Here is a 23,110-nt window from a genome sequence, read left to right on the forward strand (position 1 = left end):
TAAAAGTTTTTCTGTTCTTTTCCATTACTATATAACGTATGGAATTGACATGTATTTATTAAGTATATATATGGATTGCTATCAAATTACAACGAGACTAAACATGAGAAGTAAAGTTTTATTTTAATGTATTTACAAAACTCCACTATTTTTTCCCCGCTGTAATTCGTCAGATCAACACGGTGTGTTCATGTGTTCTGCCTATTTCCCCAATGGTGGTCTTCTCTGTAAATTGGAGAAAATTTCTTCACTTTGTGGATAATGTTTACGCTGTTTTGAAACTGAGGTGTATAGTTCCTCCATGCAATTTTCTAGATCATAACAATAAATAGTAGAAATTGATGTACAAATAATGATAAACACATTGATCTTTGTAACCCAAAACAATACTGATATACAGAACACACAGTATTTGTTTTATTTTCAAGACCTACAAAGTACTTTGATCTTTGTAAGTAAGGTGAAGATAAGAACAGTGATCAATCTCATAACTCCTACAAGCAATACAAAATAGATAGTTGGGCAAACACGGACCCCTGGACACATCAGAGGTGGGATCAAGTGCCTAGGAGGAGTAAGCATCCCCTGTTGACCGGTCACACCAGCCGTGAACCCTATATCCTGATCAGGTAAACGGAGTTATCCGCAGTCAAAATCAGTGTGCCAAGAACGGCTTAACAATCGGTATAAAACAGGTCAGACAGCATTTGACCCAATGTGAGGTTGTATTGACGAACTAGATCGTTATAACGACCATAGAATTTTCGAAATGCTGACTTTAATCGAGACTGTTGAAATCCCTGTACCATCAACTTGTTTTTCAGTAGCTTACCTCGATTTAAAAACTGACTATATCCAGAACAAGCTCTTGCATATCGAATCAGTTGAGATATATAAACACCATATGCAGGTGATAATGGGATATTGCTACACAAATATGGGAAGTTGACGATGGAGAAGCTGAAATCATACCGTTTGTCAAACAGTTGAGTTGTCAGTTTGCCGTTAATGTCTACTTTCAATAAAATATCTAAGTATGAAGCAGAAGTGGACGACTCTGTGGTGTCCTTTATTTCGAGCTCACAGGGATATATCAAATCGACATATGAATGAAAGCTATCATTGTTAATAGACAAAACGTCATCAATATATCTAAAAGTCGAATTGAAGGTCACAGCGAGAGATTTTTTCTTCTCACGTAGAAGTTTTGGAATACATTCTGCTTCATATGAATATAAAAACATGTCAGCTAACAAAGGAGCACAATTCGTGCCCATGGAAATTCCAACAGACTGTTGGAAGACCTGATCACCAAAGACCACGAAGATATTGTCAATGAGGAACTCTAGCATATTTTTTATTTCAACTTCAGAGTACTTATGCATGGAATCAGAGTGGTGTTTAATAAAGTAAGTTTTTGAATGACAGATCACGAGATATGAATATTTCCGTTTTCCGTTTTTGTTGAAGAAGCAACTGTCTATGATGTCAAAAAGTCTAGTCTTTAATTTATCGTGAGGAATGGTCGTGAATAATGTTGAAAAGTCATAGGGTTTAATGCTATTGATTTGGGAAAAATTCTGTGATTTCAAGTTTACTAAAAGTTCTTTAGAATTTTTTAGAATCCACATTTGATTAACACCACTTCTGGCATATGTAGTCGCACAGTAAGTTTGAAGTTTCTCCTTCACAGCTGTTAACATTTTCGTGAGGAGCAAATATAGGGGCTTGGTAGAGCACTTACTGGATCCAGCAATGTATCTTTGTTTGTAAGGGTTTTTATGTAGTTTAGGAATCCAGTATAGGTACGGTAACTCATATTCATTCGACCCATTGACTGGAATATTAAATGTGTCTAAAACTGAAGCATGGTTTTGAAGAATTTCTTCTTTTGAAAGGGCAGTTGGAGTATAAGTATGATTACCAAAAGTGGAATTAATTCCAAGTTCGTTTAAAATACAGTTGTAATAATGAGCCTTACAAACAAAGACAATGTTGTTACTAGCTTTGTCAGCTGGAACCAAAACATATTCCTCATGTAACCTATCTAATTCTTTTATCACTTCTGGTTTACTGAACAGAGAAGGATATATGGTACGTACTTTTGTTTTCATGTGTCTAATGGGGGATTTTAATATCCCTCTTAGGCTTTTAACCCATTCTGACAATGTATCAAGTTCTTCTTTTTCATATTTAGCCCATCGTCTGGTATAATATTCGACAGAATTCATAATAGAGATGAAGTTCTGTCACCAATTAAAAGACCGAGGTTCTCTGTATTTAGGACCTTTAAGAATAAGTGATTTAGGTCCTCATTTTCAACTATATCAACATCACCAGTAATGACATGTCCAGCTGGACTATAGTTGAAAGAAGATGAAGAACAAGATTACGTATAAGATGGTCTATATCTAAGCACTGCAAAGTTTGTTTATAATTAAAAATTTGGATACAATAGTAGAAGTATAGCCGTAGGAAATACAGGGTGTAGACTTGAACTTGAAATAAGTTGGAATACACGACTGAACCCTTTTATGACGAAGAATGTTGTTTATGTTGACGGCATCTATTCCTTTGTTTGTAAATTTGAGCTTATGGAACTGGCGGCATGATTTGGAAGGAATATCATACATGGTCCGTGCTGGTTTATAGAGCCTGTGGTAGGCAATATCCATAATAATAGAGTTCAGTCTATATTCAGGTATTGAAAATTTCAAGTATATACTAGCCATAGCTTCTTCAAATAACGTGTGTAAAACCCTCAATGGAATAGAGTAAAGTTTTGTACGAATATGATGTGGACCTAATTGTCCGTTGACGTGAGGCAAAAGTGAATCAAACGTGACATCATTTATACTTGGTCTTTTATTTGGGTATTGGGAAAGAGTCCCATCACATCCACGTTATTTTCTTGTGGACTAGTCAAATTTCCCACATCATATACATTATCATTGCATCTAGGATTGTTTGTGTGATGGTAATTTTTTTTCTCTAAAATCCTTACCCTCATGGACAAGATGGAGTGGTCCGGTGCATTAAAATGCTTGTAAAGAAGTTGGTTACCACCATTATTAATTTGAAATCTGTGCCCCGATATTCTTTTATTAAGTGGCCCCTTGGTTTCTCCCACATAAATTAAGCCACACAGGTTACACTCAACGGCGTAGACAACGTTAGAAGATTTACAAGTCAGATTATCAAACGTTTTTGTACAGAAACTACGTCCAGTTAGATTACTACTAAATGACTTTTTAGTGATCAGTATATCACAAGTTTTACAATTTTTTGCAGAACATTTTGAGGTTGAACACATGGGGTCTGAAAAGTAATTATCAAATATATTTCTTAAAGGAACATAACAGTCTTTAATTTGGGTATAAGAATGTTGGTTTCTGTACCAAAGCTGACAATCTGACGATTGTACATACGACAAATCTTTGATATCTCGAAGGAAAATCCGAGGGACACCAACCGACCTTTAGGAGACTGTGTCCCTTATAGACTCTACAGAGTGACACCTTTTATACTGGGCGACGTGTCAGCCAGTATTGTTTCGTTATTGTGTATATTCATGAAGGAACATATATCGAGCGACAAGTATCCTCGGGGACAGACTGTCCACCAGCAGAGATACAAACTCGATGGTTAAATGCAAGGTGAAGATAACGAACACTGATCAATCTCATAACTCCTATAAGCAATACAAAATAGATAGTTGGGCAAACACGGACCCCTGGACACACCAGAGGTGGGATCAGGTGCCTAGGAGGAGTAAGCAGCCCCTGTTGACCGGTCACACCCGTCATAACAATGCTGATATGCAAAATAAAACACTTGTCGATATTTAAAACTCAAACCATTACTAATATACACAAAAGTATATTCTGCATATGATCATTTTTTCGGTTCAGGCAGACTAATGCCAAACAAGTTGATGTTGCAGAGAATTGAAAGCCAATACTTTTGAAAATTCTATGATCGTTATAATTACCTCATTTGCAAATACAAGCTTTCACTGGGTCGATTGCTGTCTGACGTACATGTGTATTTCATAATAACTTTTAGGTAGTTCTCTACATAATGAATTTAATAAAGGATTACTCGAATTACCTGATCAAGATATATAAACTCCACTGTGGGTGTGACCGGTCAACAGGGATTGATTACAACCTTTCTTTAAAATTGTTCTATACAACCACATACATGTATAGTACAGATTCAGTGCTTAGTTACACTAAACAGAAATAGCTCAACCATAATTATAATTTTCCTAATCTCCGAGATAGAGGTTCTGACACCGGGGTTTTATATGTAAAGAATTTAAATAACATATTTCTGGCACAGTGATTTTGACTACGGATAACTCCGTTTACCTGATCAGGATATAGGGCTCACGGCGGGTGTGACCGGTCGACAGGCGATGCTTACTCCTCCGAGGCACCTGATCCCACCCCTGGTGTACCCATGGGTCCGTGTTTGCCCAACTATCTATTTTGTATTGCTTATAGGAGTTATGAGATTGATGACTGTTCGTTATCTTCGCCTTTCATTTTTTATTACGATTGATGTTGAATTGAAACTAAATGGATATTAAGAAGAAGCGTGTAGCCCTTTATCTAGATTTTAAATTTCATGGTCCTAGGGGTAGGAGTTTTGGTATTAAGATGGGCATTTTTAGGATAAGGGGTCATTCCATGAAAATTTCGGGGGTTTTGGTATCAAGATTGGCCAATATAGTCATAGTGATTAAATGTCTTAAAGACAACTTTGATTTTTTCTATGTTATACCAAAACTAAATGCATATGGAAACATCACCTTTGCCGGTGATGGAGAAATATGGGCCTATGCTCGGTACATGTACTTAAGGCCTTTTAACAGGGGGGGGGGGGTGTCTTTATCATGCCACGCCTGCTGTGACACGGGACCTCGTTTTATACGGTTTCATCCGGCGGACCGCCTAATTTAATCGCTTCTAACAATAGGCAAGGGCCACTGAGGACTTATTCTTAACCCGGAAGCTCAAGGGACTCAGATATTGCTAATATAGCATATATTATATGAATTCTTTCATCAGGGTAAGTGGTGTTTTGAGAACACATCTTGTTTTATACCGCTGCTGAATGAACAAACGAAGACACCGAACAGTGATTAATTTCATAAACCCTATAAAGAATATAAAATTAACAGAATTTCAACAAGCGGACCCCAGGACGTATCAGAGGTGGGACCGAGCGTCTAGGAAGGGTTAACATCTTTGTTGACCGGTCACATTCGCCGTGAACCCCTATATCTAATTCAGATAAACGATATATTTCGCTGATATATGCAAAGCAGAAAAATATTCTATTTTTCGAAGCCCATGGAATCCCACGGGCCTGTTTTTATTAAGGAAACATCTCTCTTTGAAGTAAAAAATTCTTAGTCTTTAATTCATCGTTAGGAATTGATATGTAATATGTTGAAAAGCCATATACTATGATGCTGTTTTAGAATTCATATTTGATTTACACCAGGTATACATAATGTAATAAATACGTTTAGCCACAATATGTTTTAAGTTTCTTTCCCACATCAGTTATCATAATATTTTCCTGATGGGCAAAGATAGTTTTGGAATCCAGTATAGGTGCAGTAACTCATATCCATCCGACCCATCGACTCACCGTACGAAGAATTGAAACCAAGTTCGATTAAAGTACAATTCTAGAAATAAGCCCTACACTGACAATGTTGTTACAAGCGTCGCCAGATGGAACCAATGTATATTCCTAAAAAAATCTATCTAGTTTCTCTACGATATCACATATTCATTTGTCCCATCGACTAGGATATTAAATGTGTTTAAAACTGAAACGTAATTTCGTATAGGAACAATGTATATCATTGTGATGTAAAACTTATACGGTACCAATTTTGATGCACCAGATGCGCATTTCGACAAATGATGTCTCTTCAGTGATGCTCAACCGAAATCTTTGAAATCCGAAATAACTATGAAGTTTTAGAGCTAAATATAGCCAGAAACAGCTTGCCAAAACAGTGGAGCCAAATTCGTCCAAGGATAAGAGCTATGCATGAGGGAGATAATCCTTAATTTTGAAACGAATTTCTAAATTTTGTAACAGCAATTAAATATACATCCGTGTTTTCAAGCTAGTAACGAAGTACTTAGCTACTGGGCTGTATAGACCCTCGGGGACTAACAGTCCACCAGCAGAGGCCTCGACCCAGGGGTCATAATGTAAAACTTTTACGGTACCAATTTTGATATACAAAGTAATCGAGACGTTTGTATTTGAAAGCCAATTAATGAAATCAGTTTCATTATTAGAGTTATATATATCCTGATAAAGCAAGAGAACAACATCCAATGCTCTTTAAACGTTGTAAGTAAAATCATTGTTGATATTGAAAAGGATATTTTTCTTTAAATAGTTAGGGTAGACTAGTAGTTAAGATGTTTAGTTTCGCAGTCGAGAGGCCTGGGTTGATTCCTGCGTCGCATTAAATTTAAGCCGTTAAATTATGGTGGTTACAGTTTCGTCGTCAATCGCCCGGTGAAATGAAAGTCACTGGTCTTGGTAAGCAATGTTATGAACAATAATACTTTGTGCCACGACTTTGCACCATATGCATTGATTAAAATTTGTTATACTTTACCTTAAGCTTGTAAGGTATCTATCTGAGTGAACAATTCGTTAATGAGACGTAAAATAACAGGCAACTTAACCAAACAAACTTACAAATAATGTAAACTTAAGTTAAAATCTACTGCAAAATTGGGAATCATGCCTATTCCATTATTCTATAAATTCATTTGATAGTATATTTTTTGTATAATCTACCATGCTGTCTGACACTAACCTCAATCTCTTCCATCTATATTATTTTGATCAGCAATTGTATCTTCTTTAAAAGAACCATCTGTGGCATCTAAACTACCAAGGAAAGACGCCGACTTCCAGGTTTTCTGAAAACGTTGCTCTGCTAAGGTGTTGTGAAGAACACAAAAGAAGACGATGAGCGAAAATATCACCTGATGAAATAATAAAATACCGATTGGAAATATAACAAATAATCGAAATATTGATAATAAATTTAACGTTATCCTTCAAACTGCCATTTATATTTTTGATTACATTTCGCCTATTCTTCAGAGCACGGTTAATCATAATTTAAATGGGAAAAACATGAAAATACTGAACTTTGATTAAGCTAAGGAATCCTATAAAAAAATACAAAGGCATAGGGACTCTAAGGGCCAACATCAGCCTACCTTAGAAATACACCACGTTTTTGTGAATATACGTTATGGATGTACATTTCTTAAAGGTAATACTAAATTGTTCATGGAAGTCAATTTTGGAAACAAATATAAGAATGTTGATAAAAGCATCCTAAATTCAGAAACGTTATCAATTTTATAGGCTTATTACATAACATTCAAAGGTAAACTAACAGCTAAACTTTATCAAAACGGGATGGTTTCAATTGCTTCATGGTCAACTTCCAGTATCTATGTAGTAATATTCCATTATTACCTGCATATTGTGTTTATATTTCTCAACTCATTCGATACACGAGTTTTTTCTGCATATAATCAGTTTTTAAATCGAGACAGGCTACGTATACTGACAAACAAGTTGATGGTGCAGGGGTTTCAACAATTTTGTTTAGGGGCTTCCGTGGCCGTGTTGTTAGAGCATCGCGCTCAAAATCACACGGCCTCTCACCTCTGGTTGGCGCGGGTTCGAATCCCACTCGCCCCGGTAAGTGAGATAGTTCCCCAGTTTACTTTCGGAAGGTCGGTAGTCTTTTCTAGGTACATTGTATCTGGGTTCTCCCTTCCATCAATAAAACCTGGGCGCCACTAGATAACTGAAAAATGGCTGAGTGTGGCGGAAAACAACACAAACAAACAAACAACAATAGCGTTTAAAATCAATACTTCACAAATTATATGGTCGCTTTGACAACCTATTTGTCAATGCAACCTATCATTGGGTCAAATGCTGTCTGACGTGTTTCATACCAATTGTTAGGCCGTTCGTGGAGCACTGATTTTGACCACGGATAACTCCGTTTACCTGATTAAGGTATAGGGCTCACGGCGGGTGTGACCGGTCAACAGGGGATGCTTACTCCTCCTAGGCACCTGATCCCACCTCTGCTTTATTCAGGGGTTCCTGTTTGCCCAACTCTCGATTTTGTATTGTTTATAGGAGTTATGAGATTGATCATTGTGCGTTATCTTCACTTTTCATTAAAAAATATATACATTCCTACAGTTTATCTAACTACGTCATCATCTTTTCCCCTACACTATCGATGGTGAAATGGTACAGACACTCAATGTGCAGTCTAATATTGCCTCATGCTGGAATTTTTACTCTTCACCTTTTATATTCCAAATGAAAACTAGGAAGTGGTATGAAATACAACAAAATATACCGTGACCCCTCTATCTTCTTCAGGTAAACAAAATAACCCATAGTCAAAATGAGTATTACACAACGGCGTAAGAATTGGTATGAAAAACGTCAAACAGTATTTCTTCCAATGACATGTTGTATTTCCAAATCTTATTATGATAATTAACAATTTCTCAACGAGACGTTTGTAACCTATATATTAAGAATTTAGTTGATGGTACAGGGATTTCAACAAACTCGATTGAAGTCAGCATTTCGCAAATTCTATGGTCGTTAAAACCATCTACTTCGTCAGTACAACCTCGCATTGGGTCAAATGCTGTCTGACGTGTTTCATACCGATTGTTAAGCCGGTATTGGCACACTGATTTTGACTGCGGATAACTCCGTTTACCTGATCAGGATATAGGGCTCACGGCGGATGTGACCGATCAACAGGGGATGCTTACTCCTCCTAGGCACCTGATCCCACCTCTGGTGTGTCCATGGGTCCTTGTTTGCCCAACTATCTATTTTGTATTGCTTATAGGAGTTATGAGATGCTTACTCCTCCTAGGCACCAGATCCCACCTCTGGTGTGTCCAGGAGTCCGTGTTTGCCCAACTATCTATTTTGTATTGCTTGTAGGAGTTATGAGATTGATCACTGTTCGTTATCTTCACCTTGCATTGATCACTGTTCGTTATCTTCACCTTACATGTATTTGTCAGTAGCCTGTCTCCGTTTAAAAATCGATGACACAAAGTACATGCAAAGTGAAGATAACGAACAGTGATAAATCTCATAACTCCTACAAGCAATACAAATTATTGTATTTTGCAAGTTAATATTCTAGTATAATGTGCATTATCTAATCATGATATTATATTCTTCTTACCATTTTGAATACTATCCCTGCGGCAACTCTCAAGTCAGTTGACGTATGTGATAAGGCTTACAATACTTCCATTATATATATATGTATTCCATGAATGCACATGTTGTCATCTGTTGAAGTGGGCGTGTTTTTGTATTTATGTTTTAGTAGAATACAATATCATCACTTTGAAAATACGGCATGAACAATGATCATTCTCATAACTCCTATAAACAATACAAAATAGAGAGTGGGGCAAATAATGACCCCTAGATATACCAGAGGTGGGATAAGGCGCCTGGCAGGGGTAATCATCCCCTGTCCACCGGTGACACCCACTGTGAGCGCTATATCTTGATCAGATAAACATTTATTTAATCACTCAACACTTTCCAATGATCACATTAAAGCAGAATTTGAGTTTTGGATATTTTTCAAATAAAATCTTTAATTTTATGCAAATCGATGAAGATGACAAACAATGATGAATCTTCTAAATACAGTAACTATGGATTTATCATATGTCTTGACAGTGAATAGTTATTTCGTGTACATATACCTTTGTTTGTCTATTTGTTGACTGATGGCCCATATGTAGTATTATGATTTTCAACCCCCAAAAAACATGAAGGTAGTGAACACTGATCAATCTCAATTCTATAAAGGTTGCATGTTCAATAGTAAGACAATCAACAAAAAATAACTTTATTTCATTAACATTGTTCAGCAAATAATATCTCGCTAGAATGTGAATTCGTGATGGATGTCTTTTTATTCGCACATCTTGTAGGGTATTTCATTTGTTGTGTACTTGATCGTTTTGCGTAACTTTGAATGTAACAAAAAGTTTTAATAAACGAAAATTAAATGGAGATGATTCTGGTCTACGATTAGAGCATAAATCTATCTCACCATTAATGCGTATTCGGGAAAAGTAGAATATGTAGCCTTACATTCGTTTTATTTTAATTTCTCGGACGATTTAAGTTACTGTTCAAACATCTTCACCAAAGAAATGAAATTGAAATAAAATGGATGCAGCACATGGTATCTGGAAGGACAAAAGTGAAGCTGATTTTATATATCTGAACGTGTGTGTAGGCAATAGAACCATCGAATGACATATGTTTATCTGAAATTGTAATCAGTACGTAAGTCTCACTGTTCGATACCTTCACCTTTCATATTGTGAAATTTATTACTTCAATTCAAGTATGCTGCATTCAACACATACCATTAAACCCACTTTATTTGTGAGAAACATATTTGTAAAATAAAGGATCAGACACACGTTCTCGATGATATTCATTTATGAATACAAATTCTAATCATTTGTTCTCCCTTTCTATACGCTGAAAGACATAAACACCATATGTATATGATAACCGAACATAAGATTAAAATGAAAATAAATTAAAATTATCTTAAAATCAGCCCAGGTATATGTCGCTTTGATCGAATATAATGTATGAGATGCTTTGGACGCCATCATGGAGATACCACGACCATGCTAAATAAAAAGATAAGGAATGTTTTGACAATGTTGGGTATTATGACGATGGGTTGGCAGGGGTAGCAAGTCAAGAATAAGTAACAAAACATAATTGAAAAAAGCAGACTGAACAATTATCACTTGGCTGTTGCATAGTGTAAATTCAATGCAGATCCCCTGAATGTTAAGAAGGTGAAGACGGTTGTACAAAATAAAACTTACGTGTGTCATTTCTACTGAACCAAGCAGAAACATTAGTGGATTCATGGTTGCGAGAAAACAATCTAGTCAGGTACCACCTTACCACCAAGTATGTAATCATTAAATCGTCATCACAAATTGCTTGGACATTAATTGAAAATAAAATTATTTCTTGTTTCGGAATAGGTTTGCCCTTTCGCCTCCAGGTAATTGGATAGGATTATGTGAGTATAATGAAAGGTGAAGATAACGAACAGAGCTCAATCTCGTAACCCCTATAAGCAATACAAAATAGAGAGTTTGACAGACACGGACCCCTGGACACACTAGAGGTGGGATCAGGTGCCTAGGAGGAGTAAGCATCCCTTGTCGACCGTTCACACCAGCCGTGAGCCCTATATCCTGATCAGGTAAACGGAGTTAACTATTATACATAAGATGAACTCTGCCCAATTCAGTTTATACAACTACATTGCTTGCATTATTTTATTACAGAAATCAGTATGTACTTTTCAACATTACTACCTATATGATTATCCCAAATTTCAGAGGCATAATTGACTGTTCCTCCAATATAACAACCAAAATGCGATAATAAAGTTTCAGTATTTAGTGATATCCCTCGTATATTTTTATAAGACGAAATACTGCTGTCCTACTTTGGAATGCTAATTGTTCCTCAGCTTTAGTGCACCATGGTGCAATCTGCACCGTTCTGGCCTTATGTTTGTTCTTCATGACAGCTCCAACAATGTCACAGAGGTATATACCGTTACACTTGCAATGAAAGATCCTGCCAAAATCCGTTCATTCTCAACTAAAAGTCTTCCTTTTTGAAAGCTTTAACATATCCACAACATTGTTTGTCTCCTATAAAAACAAATACCCTTATATGTACTTGTATATTGCTTGACTTTATTAATTATTTAATGATTAAATGATTTACAATGGATATACCAATGTGATATTTAAAGCCTGCAATAGTCACCTGCAAGTCTGTGAACAAAGTAAATGTCTATTTCGTCTTGACACACTGAAGGCAAGTGGTTCCTGTCTTCCTCTCTCAGCTGCTGGAAACATTTTATAGGCCATGCAACTTCTAAAGGTGTGGGCAGAATGACATGATCACTTTTGAAATACGCTAGCAAATTAAGAGATTAAGAGATTCAGTGATTACTGAGTCAGGTTTTTTATTGAATAATTCTATTGCAATAAATACACAATTGTAACTCAAAAGTTTTCTTTGATCAAATATCAAAGGTTTTACAGATAATGTTTGTGTGCAGCAACTTTTATATTACTTTTAAGCAGACGAAACGATATTTGTTCTCCATGACAAATTATCGATGATATACATGTAGGTCTATTTTCATTCGAATCAAAACATGATTTAATTGAAATGTATTGAACACAACGTTCAAAATTAAATCAATTTCTTTGCCTCTCGTTGAACCTCCTCTCGTGATCAACTCTTGTTTTAACTTACTTACTGACCACCATGTATATCGGGAATTCTTTCCTTCAGCGTCAATAGCTATTACTGATGCTAAGCGTCTCGTAGATCAAGCGTCGTACGTGTACCGCATAACGTATATAAAATTTGAACCGAAAACGGCGCTGGTTTAATCCATTGTCTGATTATGTCTACCAATTTTGATGTAATGTGGCGTTCAGATAAAAAGTTGTGACAAAGGTTTACTTAGTTTTTTATTAATGACCCTCGTACATACTAGATAGAGACTCGCGCAAGAGCAGTGATTTGGATTGGAGCCGGTGAGTTTTTGGAATTTATACACGAACTTTAGGCAAAACATACAAACAACAATCACTAACGTGAAAACTGTAACACTCATCCGTTTTAGTTTTAGAAATGCAACATCTTTTTCAGAATTTTGATCGCGTGATGTAGGTGTTGGAACAACACTGCGTATGATTAATTAATTAGGCCCCTACCCTTTTTGTGAAACATACATTGATCAGCGACAAAACCACCTTCCTCACGCCATTTCGTGTATTAATAAACGAAACTAGTTTGCTTCCTCCTTCTCAATTTCCTCCGATATCCATATGTGAGCAGATCTACACGAGTGGAGAATTACAACCTCGCCCATGTGATCGATTGAGAGAGAAAGAGAGAGGGAGAGAAAGAGAGATAGATAAAGAGAGAAAGGAACATTTTAAAATGGCATTCTATGATTACCGGGTATGTTGGAATTTTTCTGAAATGATCGGAAGAATTTGAATATCATTCATAGGGTTCAGACATTACAATAGAATATTCTAAATATGTTCATTGAAAAAAACCACATTGTAGATATTTTCTTTGATCCACGCCCGTACTGTTTTTAATTATATTCATTTTTACGCCATCACAACTGAAATCAGAATACTATATACAGTGTACTATATACGGTTTTTCTTCATTCTTGCATATATTTATCTATATAAATTTGTTGCTAATTATTGTCACATAATTTGTAATACATATATTGTATAGGGAAATACCTAAATGTTACCAATCGTACAATAGTTCTGATTTACTTAGTACGTAATATGAAATGTTTTGTGTGTGGCGATGAGGGGAGGGCCGGTATTTTGCATCAATCCATAAGTTCAAAGCTCATTTAATTCAACAGTTACAATTACATGCAATGACTGTTTTAAAAAAAAAATCCGCTGCACAACACAATATTGTATTCATACGTTATAGATATTTCTACATAATGAGTCATATTTAATATTCATATGTAATTGGAATATATTTATTTAAAACTATATCTTAATAAGAAAAAAATGAATAAATAAGAAGCAAATAGGGCTTTTTTTAATTTTTGAATCTTGAAACGATTCAAATTTTTCGTGTATACTGTGTAAAAACCCAAGCAATGTTTAATATTCAATGTCATTGTGCAGATTTGTTATAACCTGCTTCAAACATTTACAGTGTACCATCTCTATTCCGCTGTTAATAAATTAAAGTTGAAGGTCCTGATGGCATGATCCGAAAGAAATACCATCAATAACCAGCGGTGGTTTAAGAGCCTTTGATGCGTTCGTTTATTTGCAATACATTATTAGAAATAGTGATTCATCGTTTTGTATCATAAAATTTCGGGTTATGAAAGCGTAATATAGTCAATACAAAATCATATATCAGTCAATCAGTATAGTTATTTAGTACAGCTTTGCAAACAAATGACCGTTATTCTCCCCTCAAAGCTCTTTGTCTGGCCTCAGACTTCTAATTTTCCTTAGACGGTGAGTAGCAAAATTTAGGCGGCAAGATGAAATCCGGAACGTTTTTTTTTTTTGTCTCATTCCCTACCGCGGAAGGAGACATAAAAATACCGGTGTTCATATGTCCGTCCGACCATCACACAATTGACTTCGTCGACGCAACTCCTCGGAAACCGCTCAGCCGATTTTGTTCACATTTTGTAGGATTGTTATTCACCATATGTACATGTAGTTGATAATATTGTGCCGCCATTTCCATTCGACAAATTGTGCAGGAGTTATGGGACTTTGTTGACTTTATTCATGTTACTTAATTGGAACACTTTGCGGATGCAACTCTTCGGGCACTTCGGTACGGATTTTGTTCAAATTTTGCAGGATTGATAGTTACCATATGTATTTGATCATAGTACACCGCGAGTTTGATTTTAAAAAAATACAGGAGTTATGGGACTTTTGCACATTAACATTTGTTTGCGGAGGGGGGGGGGGGGTTACCTACGTATAGAAATCTTGTTAATTAAATTTCTATCTTAAAGATGTTTACATATATACTGGCTGTCTTTAAAAAAAATTGCCCGGTTCTTAATGGCCATAAAAAGCGAGTCGAAGCCGAGCATTCCACGAATGTTAACCCTGACAATTCTGTCGGCAGCAAGTTAAAGACACAATAAGTAATAATATGGAATGCTTGATTTATCTCACGTCAGTCAGCACGTGTAAATATGTCAAATAATAAAAGAGGATTCAATGAATCAACCATGTATATTAATCATAATCTATAGTTAAGACATTTGTGTCCGATGTTAAAACATTGTATTAAAAAAAATGCAGATATAGCGATGAGTGTATTATTGTAATAGTGGAGGATTTCACTCGAACAAATGTTAACAAAACTACATCTAGTCGATTATTCGTGCGTGTATTTATTGCATACTTAAGTCAGTACAACATTTTGTATATGGAAACTAATGTGTGTTATGAATACAATAATACTAACATATCAGTGAAATACATAATAAAATATAAGTAAATGGATACATAATTATACATATACGTATATATGTATCATTAATGAAAGGAGAAAAATATAACACAAAAAACTCAGTTCTAGGCCTAATATCAGCATTGAAGACTGTATAACACAGTGATAAATTGACCCACTGCTTTGAAAAATAGCATGCTAGCATGAAAAGAGAGTGAACCAGAAATTGTAAGACAAAAATGTTTCACAATTTCCCGGATAAAATGAAATTTCATTAACTTGAGTTTATCAACATCTTCATATCGGATAAATATATCAGAACAACTAAAACCCGCCTTTTCCAGTTTGGTGATGCGGCAATGTTGTTGTTTATTCGATTTAATTATTTGAGTTTTGTTTATCAATTATTTGTAAGGATGAGAGGAACGGAAGTGACGTCTGCTCGCTTTAAACCATCTAATGTGAGTGATAACAGTTTACGCTCTTGATAAGCCGCTTCAACGGTGATTACTACATACATTTGTTTGTAATGATTATGGAACTTCCGAAACAGATTAGTCGTGTATAGCAGCTGACACCAACTAGTCATGTTCTGATCGAATACTGTGGTACTATCAAGCATGAATATATAAATTGACTCATTGTTGTATAAAGACCAGGTATGTTTTATATTGTCACGGTTTCTTTGTCCGGTATTTTATTGATTTCTTTCTTATTTTGACGTCGCCAAGTGAAGAGGAAGCGCCGCACATTTAGATCTATGGGTGGCTCTTTGGACTGTCGTAGTTAACAGGTTCATAAGTTATTTATTATGCCAATACCTGCCGTGGGAGCTCGGTTTTTACTGTTTCATCAGAAAGACCCACAACCTCATGGTTCGAATTCACGACCTCCACGTCACAACATGAACACTTTAACCACTTAACCACCGATTGATCTATTGTATATTGGATCTTTTTCTTTAAAATACTTATGATTTATTATAAGACTCTCTTATGAGTAGCCATGAAATATAAGGTGATTCCATCCGAGTGTTGCAAAAAAGCTGTGAAACCCGAGGCTTTTCCGAGGGTTTTACAACTTTTTTGCAACCCCGAGGGTGGAATCACTTTAATACTTCATGGCTACTCATAAGAGGGTATTTTTCTTTCATATTTCTAGACATTTTCCGTTTTCTTTGTGCTTAGCGACGCCATTTTGAGATTTTTCCAATTAATTAATTTTTCGCCGTACATTAAAAATAACACCAGAATCGAAATCTACGACCTTCAATTTGGCAACTACGTAGGCGACAAGAAATCGGCCGACGAGTGTATAAGTGAATTGTATTAGAGCTATTTTTCTTTGAATAAATCAATAATCAGGGTGATGCGTGACGTAACTCGACAGTCCATCAGCGCGGAACAATTTTACAGACCTAATCAGAATATGAATCCACAACTGCACGTTTTTTTCTTAGAGGAGCATTGATATTGATATTAATCGAGCAGTTATTTAATGACGAGTGTGTGAAGAGAGATTCCAAGTGGGTTTTTTTTTTTGGTGGATATGGGCATACCAGGCTAAACTTTCGTTTTCCACGCGTGCAAGGACTCGAGTCTCATGGACATTGGATGCACTTATTTCACCTGAGACACATTTAGGGACAGTAGACGTTGACAGTGAATGTGGAGGGAGGTCTAGAACTAATAAACCGTGTGGGCTGGGTTTCTGTGAACTGGCATAATGCACCGGATGATATAAATGTACTCGACAGCATTTGTGAGGAGTTTGTGACTGTTGTTGAGTGTGCAGTAATTGTTCAAGGAATGTATATTTTTGTGTCCGGTCACATACACCTGGAGATTTTCAGGGACATTACAATCTGTAATTTTTTGTACAAGACTTTTTCAGAAGTTAGTGTTGGTCAATCGAGGTAAGTTGCAGGCTAGTTGTGTATTGATTATGACGTCACGGGATATCTAAGATAAACGTCACGTGATATGAAAGATTATAAGACTCTCTTATGAGTAGCCATGAAATATAAGGTGATTCCACCCGAGGGTTGCAAAAAAAGCTGTGAAACCCGAGGCTTTGCCGAGGGTTTTACCGCTTTTTTGCAACCCCGAGGGTGGAATCACCTTAATATTTCATGGCAACTCATAAGAGAGTATTTTTCTCTCATTTTTCTAGAGTTTTCCGTTTTCCTTGTGCCTAGCGACGCCATTTTGAGAATTTTCCAATTAATTAATTTTTCGCTGTACATTAAAAATAACACCAGAATCGAATTCTACGACCATCTATTTGGCAACTACGTTGCCGACAAAAAATCGGCCGTCGAGTGTATAAGTGAATTGTATTAGAGTTATTCCTCTTTGAATAAATCAATAATCAGTGTGATGCGTGACGTAACTCGACAGTCCATCAGCGCGAAACATTTTGACAGACCTAATCAGAATATGAGACAGAACTAATCAGAATATTAATCCACAACTGCACGTTTTTTTTTCTTAGAGGAGCATTGATATTGCTATTGAGCAGTTATTTAATGACGAGTGTGTGAAGAGAGATTCCAAGTAGTTTTTGTTGGTGAATATGGGCATGGCTAGACTTTCGTTTTCCACGCGTGCAAGGACTCGAGTCTCATGGACATTGAAGGCACTTATTTCACCTGAGACACGGACAGTAGACGTTGACAGAGTGAATGTGGAGGTAGGCCTAGAACTAATAGACTGTGTGGGCTGGGTTTCTGTGAACTGGCATAATGCACCGGATGACATCTAGGTGTATGAGGAATTTGTGACTGTTGTTGAGTGTGCAGTAATTGTTCAAGGAATGTGTAATTTTGTGTCTGGTCACATACACCTGGACATTATCAGGGACATTACAATCTGTCATTTTTTTGTACAAGAGCTTTGCAGACGCTAGTGTTTGTCAATCGAGGCGAGGTAAGTTGCAAGCTATAGTTGTGTATTGATTATGACGTCACGGGATATGTAAGATAAACGTCACGTGATATGAAAGATAGAAATATCTTACATACCTTTCTTTCATAGAATATCTGTATCTTACATATGTAGATATGAGAGAAAGAAATATCTTACATACCTTTCTTTCATAGAATATCTGTATCTTACATACGTAGATATATGAGAGAAAAAGTCGTCTTCTCAATATTAACATAGACCTGCTTAAAACGTAGGTTGAAATACTGTTCTCTGTTACTAATTCTGCAAACAAAGTTGCCTATAAGACACCTGAATTGAATGAATAGAAAAATCGGCATTTGAGTTTAACTAAGGGACTCGAAATATTTACTGAAGAATACAAAATATGAATGAATAATGTACATTTTTTTGAAAACGTTGCTCCTTTCTGTTAAACTTATACAACAAACATTTAGATATGTGCATTAGTATTAAGCGTACAGGGATTAATGGGACATTGAGTTATATTCAATATTGGTAAACGAAGATTGTCATCATTTGCAAGAGGTATATGTAGATTGCGGTACTCATGAAATACATGGCAGCATTTGTTTTGTTCGGTTCGTCGTCATATCTTCCGAAAAGTCGAGTTGGTCCACCGCTTCCATCAAAAATCTTAAGTACGGGCATATAGACGACGCTGCCACTTTCCGGAATGTTGTCCAGATTCGCTACGTGTTCTATTCCCACTATATTATGTTTTCCCAATATGATGTGACAGGGAAATGTGTTGGTTTGTCCATAGTCCGTAGAGGGAGTGTCGACACCAACGGCGTTGACCTGTCGTTTGGTTATCAACCACGTGACGGCTTCCTCGTGCCAGCTAGGGAAATGAAACGATGTGGTATCGTTGGGTAGAGAGGTTCCATAAACAAGATTTGGATCTGGATATTTTTTAGACCAACCTGAGTTCATCACAACCACAGCGTGTCTGGGAATCTCTCCGTATTTTTCCTCCCATGCCGACAAATCATCGGTTGAAACTCTGTAAGTAAACAAACCACTCCAAAACGTAGAAGATGTCATTCACATGGATGAGAAGGTAACGATAATATCATAAGTCCTATAAGGAATACAAAATTGAGAGTAGGGCACACACGGATCCTGGATATACCAGAGGTGGGACCAGGTGTCTAGGAGGAGGAATCATCTCCTGTGGACCGGTCACACTCTTCGTGAGCCTCACAGTATATCTCGATCGAGTAAACGGAGTAATCCGTTGTCAAAATTAGTGTGCAAATAACGGCCCCAATTGGCATGAAACTGGTCAGACAACATTTTACCCAATAGCAGTTTCCATTGGTGAATTAGATCGTTATAACGACCATAAAGCGAAATGCCGATTTTAACGGAGATTGTTGCAACCCCTGAATATCGTGCAATCATTCAATTGAATACCATTTCATTACAAACCGTTATAATGGATGAAAAAATAAGCAAAGATGATGTCTCAATTATGATTACATCCTGCCTGCACCGTGACATTAAAGCTACCAGAAGTCTGTGGAATTGACACGGTAAAAAGGAAAAGCATCTGTTGTGTGACCAATATCCATACCACAATACATATGTTAATAACATGTAGTTGGGAAACTGTAATAACTGATAAATGGCTAGACGAAATATTGATTTTTTTCTCTCCGAACTTTGTTAACTATAAAGTATAAGATGATAAATCGAGTGTATCGTATTTCATTATTTACACAGTCAGTTTGGGATGTAATACAGAGCCATACAGGTTGTGAAATGGAAATCCGTATTGGGATTCAGCTTCGCCTTGATGATACGGAACAAGTGATATTTCGTGTAATCGCCATAAAGTAAGTTTGACGCCATAAAATCAAGAAAAGGTTTGGAGTATGACTTGATATTTTTCAGATACATATAGATATGTATAAATGGGCATTAAAGATTAAAAATTCTTAAATTTTAACCGATGTAAGATTATACTTCAACACCCCTGTCCTTAACCATCTGATCGGATTACCACTGTTTTTTGTGCTTTATTTGCATTAATAGTGTTTTCAAAACATGTAACAGGAGAATCTCTCCAAAAAGAATGGCAGCTGCTGTTACAGTTTCATCGTCCATATTGAATACACTGCATGTACACTACACAAGTAAATTAAATTCAGTGTAGAGATGTGTAGACAAATCAAGCACTCCCATTGAACAAAGGACACTTGAATATAAGGCGTAAAGCGACTAAAGCGGGTGTAGGCGAATGCGCCCATTGAGTGTGTCAAACACTACAGAACCATATTATATCACATAAGGAGGCTCTAGTAATGAAGGATAACTCGCAGAACATTTGAGGTCCATCAGAAATATTTTTCACATATTTCTAACAGCACATTTCGTTTGTAGTTCAACACCCCTGTCCTTACCCATCTAATCGAATCACCATTTATGACAAATAAGCTTCATCTGAATGTATATCTATGAATGTAAGAACCATAGTAGCGCCTCGCATATATTCTTTACCTGTAATCCGGATTGTTCGCAACCTTGGATTTGACATTTATAATGACTCCTGGTCCGTACAATTTTTCCATCGGGATTTGATGGATCTTCCAGGCACCCTCTGCGGCGTGGACCGGCGCGTCAATGTGAGTCCCCATGTGCTCTGGCATGGCAAAATGGTTGTTTTCAATCCTGCAATGATATATTTAATATCACAGATACGTGTTGCTGTAAATAAAGTTTTGACGTCAGCATATGAAGAAGTAGCATACAATGATTAAGCGACACCCTTCTGAGAATCCCGGCCATGTGTGCTTTCAGATACTTTAAGGGAAAATACAATGCAAATGGATTTTATTACCGTTCTCTTCTACTCTAATTTATTTACAAACCGAGCAAGGCATTCATGTATTCTTTGTCTTTTATCTCCGTAAACAGCGACAAAACATGGCTCAACATCACGATTTTCCATTTCACCCCACCACATACTCTGTAATAGTACCGCACTTAATAAGTGTGCTGATCACCCCACCAAATACTTTGTAATAGTACCACGCTGAAAAAGTGTGCTGATCACCCCATCAAATACTCTGTAATAGTACCGCACTTCATAAGTGTGCTGATCACCCCACCAAATACTCTGTAATAATACCGCGCTTAATAAATGTGCTGATCACCCCACCAAATACTTTATAATAGTACCGCGCTGAATAAGTGTGCTGATCACCCCACCAAATACTCTGTAACAGTACAGCGCTGAATAAATGTGTTGATCACCCCACTAAATACTCTTTAACAGTACCGCACTTAATAAGTGTGCTGATCAACCCACCAAATACTTTGTAATAGTACCGCGCTGAATAAGTGTGCTGATCACCCCACCGAATAATCTGTAATAACCCCGCAACTAATAAGTGTGCGGATTTTGATTGGATGAAAGATTTGTTTTTTTCTTCAAATATTGATATCAAGAAATAGAAATAGCGTATATTGTCTTTAATTAATACTTTTATTCTATCAACAAAGCCACGTTTCCTTAGTATTTTCCCTGATAAATGCATTTATTCAAACAATAGATATCGTTTTTAATTAGATGATGTTATCTAACCCTGGAAAGCTTTACGCCGGCATATATTTCATTAAAAGTAACCTAGGACTAGAGAAGGTGCACTGAACCAAATTTAAACTAAACAACATTCGTGCCAACTTTACAAATAATTAGTATATCATATTCACACCTGCTGAGCACTTTTTTTTATCAAGGTTTTTCCCTGACGTCTGTTTGTATATCTGACAAACATTTTCAATTCATCTTTTTTTCCTTTTGCAAAATGTACATGTACCATTTGGCTTTTTTTTAACGATACATTTGGTGCAAAACGGATTAACTTTGGCATTCTATAATGCATTAGGACCATGATAGTATTACGTCCACTTGGGCAAATTCAATGCAGATACAGACGACCAGTGATGTTTTTATTCACATTACCAGGATTTTCTATGCTTTCCGTGACACGGGACTTCCATTTTTAAGATCATGTCCCACAGACCCTTGACTTTCACATTCTATGCCGGAACAGTCCCAACCTTTTTAAAACGTTTTGGCTTGACGAGGCGCTAGGACTACAAGGTCTTCCGGTTGTGAAGCGTATGATCTAACCACAAAGTTACCGCGACCGGTAATAACTTTATTTTATGGCAATCGCAAATACCTATTTTGTAAGGAAGCAGCCTTAGCAATGTGTGCACGGTGATCATTTGCAGCACTATCTAGTGTAAGATCTTACTGAGCAACCATTCACTGATTGTCGTGATGTATGCAATATAATACCACTTCCCCTGATAGACAAACTCTTACCAGGAATTGTAGTATGTCGAAAATCCTCGGTAGAGCACGGTAAAGTTATACGCCGGGTTGGTGGGCCACGTGATAGAGTCCTTATCCTGTTTGTGGGTAAGGTCCACAATCCTGGGTTTGGAATACGCGGGATTCACTGTCAGGAGAAACACACAGCTGCATATCATCAAGAGATCCATTCTACCCAAAACTTGCAGCTATTGTGACTCTAACGGCTCACGCGTGTGTAAAGATTTATTTGGCATGCTCCACCGAATATAGCCTGGTACTTTGGCCTTTCCTTAATGCTCGGCAAACGAAGGCCAGATATGAGAAACGACCTTAAACGAGGCTATTCAGCTGTGACGTTACAACGAGATCACACATGACAGCTGGTATGGACGATATAGAGAGCAACAGTAGTGTGTGCAATGATTTAAGCGTAATGTCATCGGATTAAGAAATTATTGAAGGTTGTGATGTCAAATTAGGGACACAACCACACCTTCTTGAGCCAAAGACTGACGTAGACGAAAATTGTTCGCCTCAAAATAGCCCTACAACTAACGATGAGCGAGTTGGAAATAATAACTGGTTATAATATTAATAATAATAATAATATCATATTTATATAACACCC

General features: G+C 36.7%; 1 protein-coding gene across 1 annotated transcript; it reads right to left on the bottom strand.

Annotated features, from left to right (window-relative positions):
- Positions 1–15,122: 15,122 nt before the first annotated feature.
- Positions 15,123–22,785, bottom strand: LOC125654873 (isatin hydrolase-like). The gene is made up of 3 exons (XM_048884976.2): positions 22,492–22,785; positions 20,655–20,825; positions 15,123–19,155 (listed from the first exon to the last, which is right to left on the bottom strand). Exons 1-3 carry the CDS (start codon positions 22,668–22,670, stop codon positions 18,639–18,641), a joined length of 867 nt encoding a protein of 288 aa, XP_048740933.2. The 5' UTR covers positions 22,671–22,785; the 3' UTR covers positions 15,123–18,638.
- Positions 22,786–23,110: the final 325 nt, after the last annotated feature.

Source organism: Ostrea edulis, chromosome 7 (genome assembly GCF_947568905.1).
Source record: "Ostrea edulis chromosome 7, xbOstEdul1.1, whole genome shotgun sequence".
NCBI lineage: Eukaryota > Metazoa > Mollusca > Bivalvia > Ostreida > Ostreidae > Ostrea > Ostrea edulis.

What these genes read in the sequence shown, in the direction of transcription:
- LOC125654873 (XM_048884976.2), bottom strand. Translation starts at nt 22,670, where the DNA reads ATGGATCTCTTGATGATATGCAGCTGTGTGTTTCTCCTGACAGTGAAT. An exon ending in TCGACATACTACAATTCCTG is followed by an intron (nt 20,826 to 22,491) that starts GTAAGAGTTTGT and finishes ATATCATTGCAG; the next exon opens with GATTGAAAACAACCATTTTG. An exon ending in GCGAACAATCCGGATTACAG is followed by an intron (nt 19,156 to 20,654) that starts GTAAAGAATATA and finishes GTTTACTTACAG; the next exon opens with AGTTTCAACCGATGATTTGT.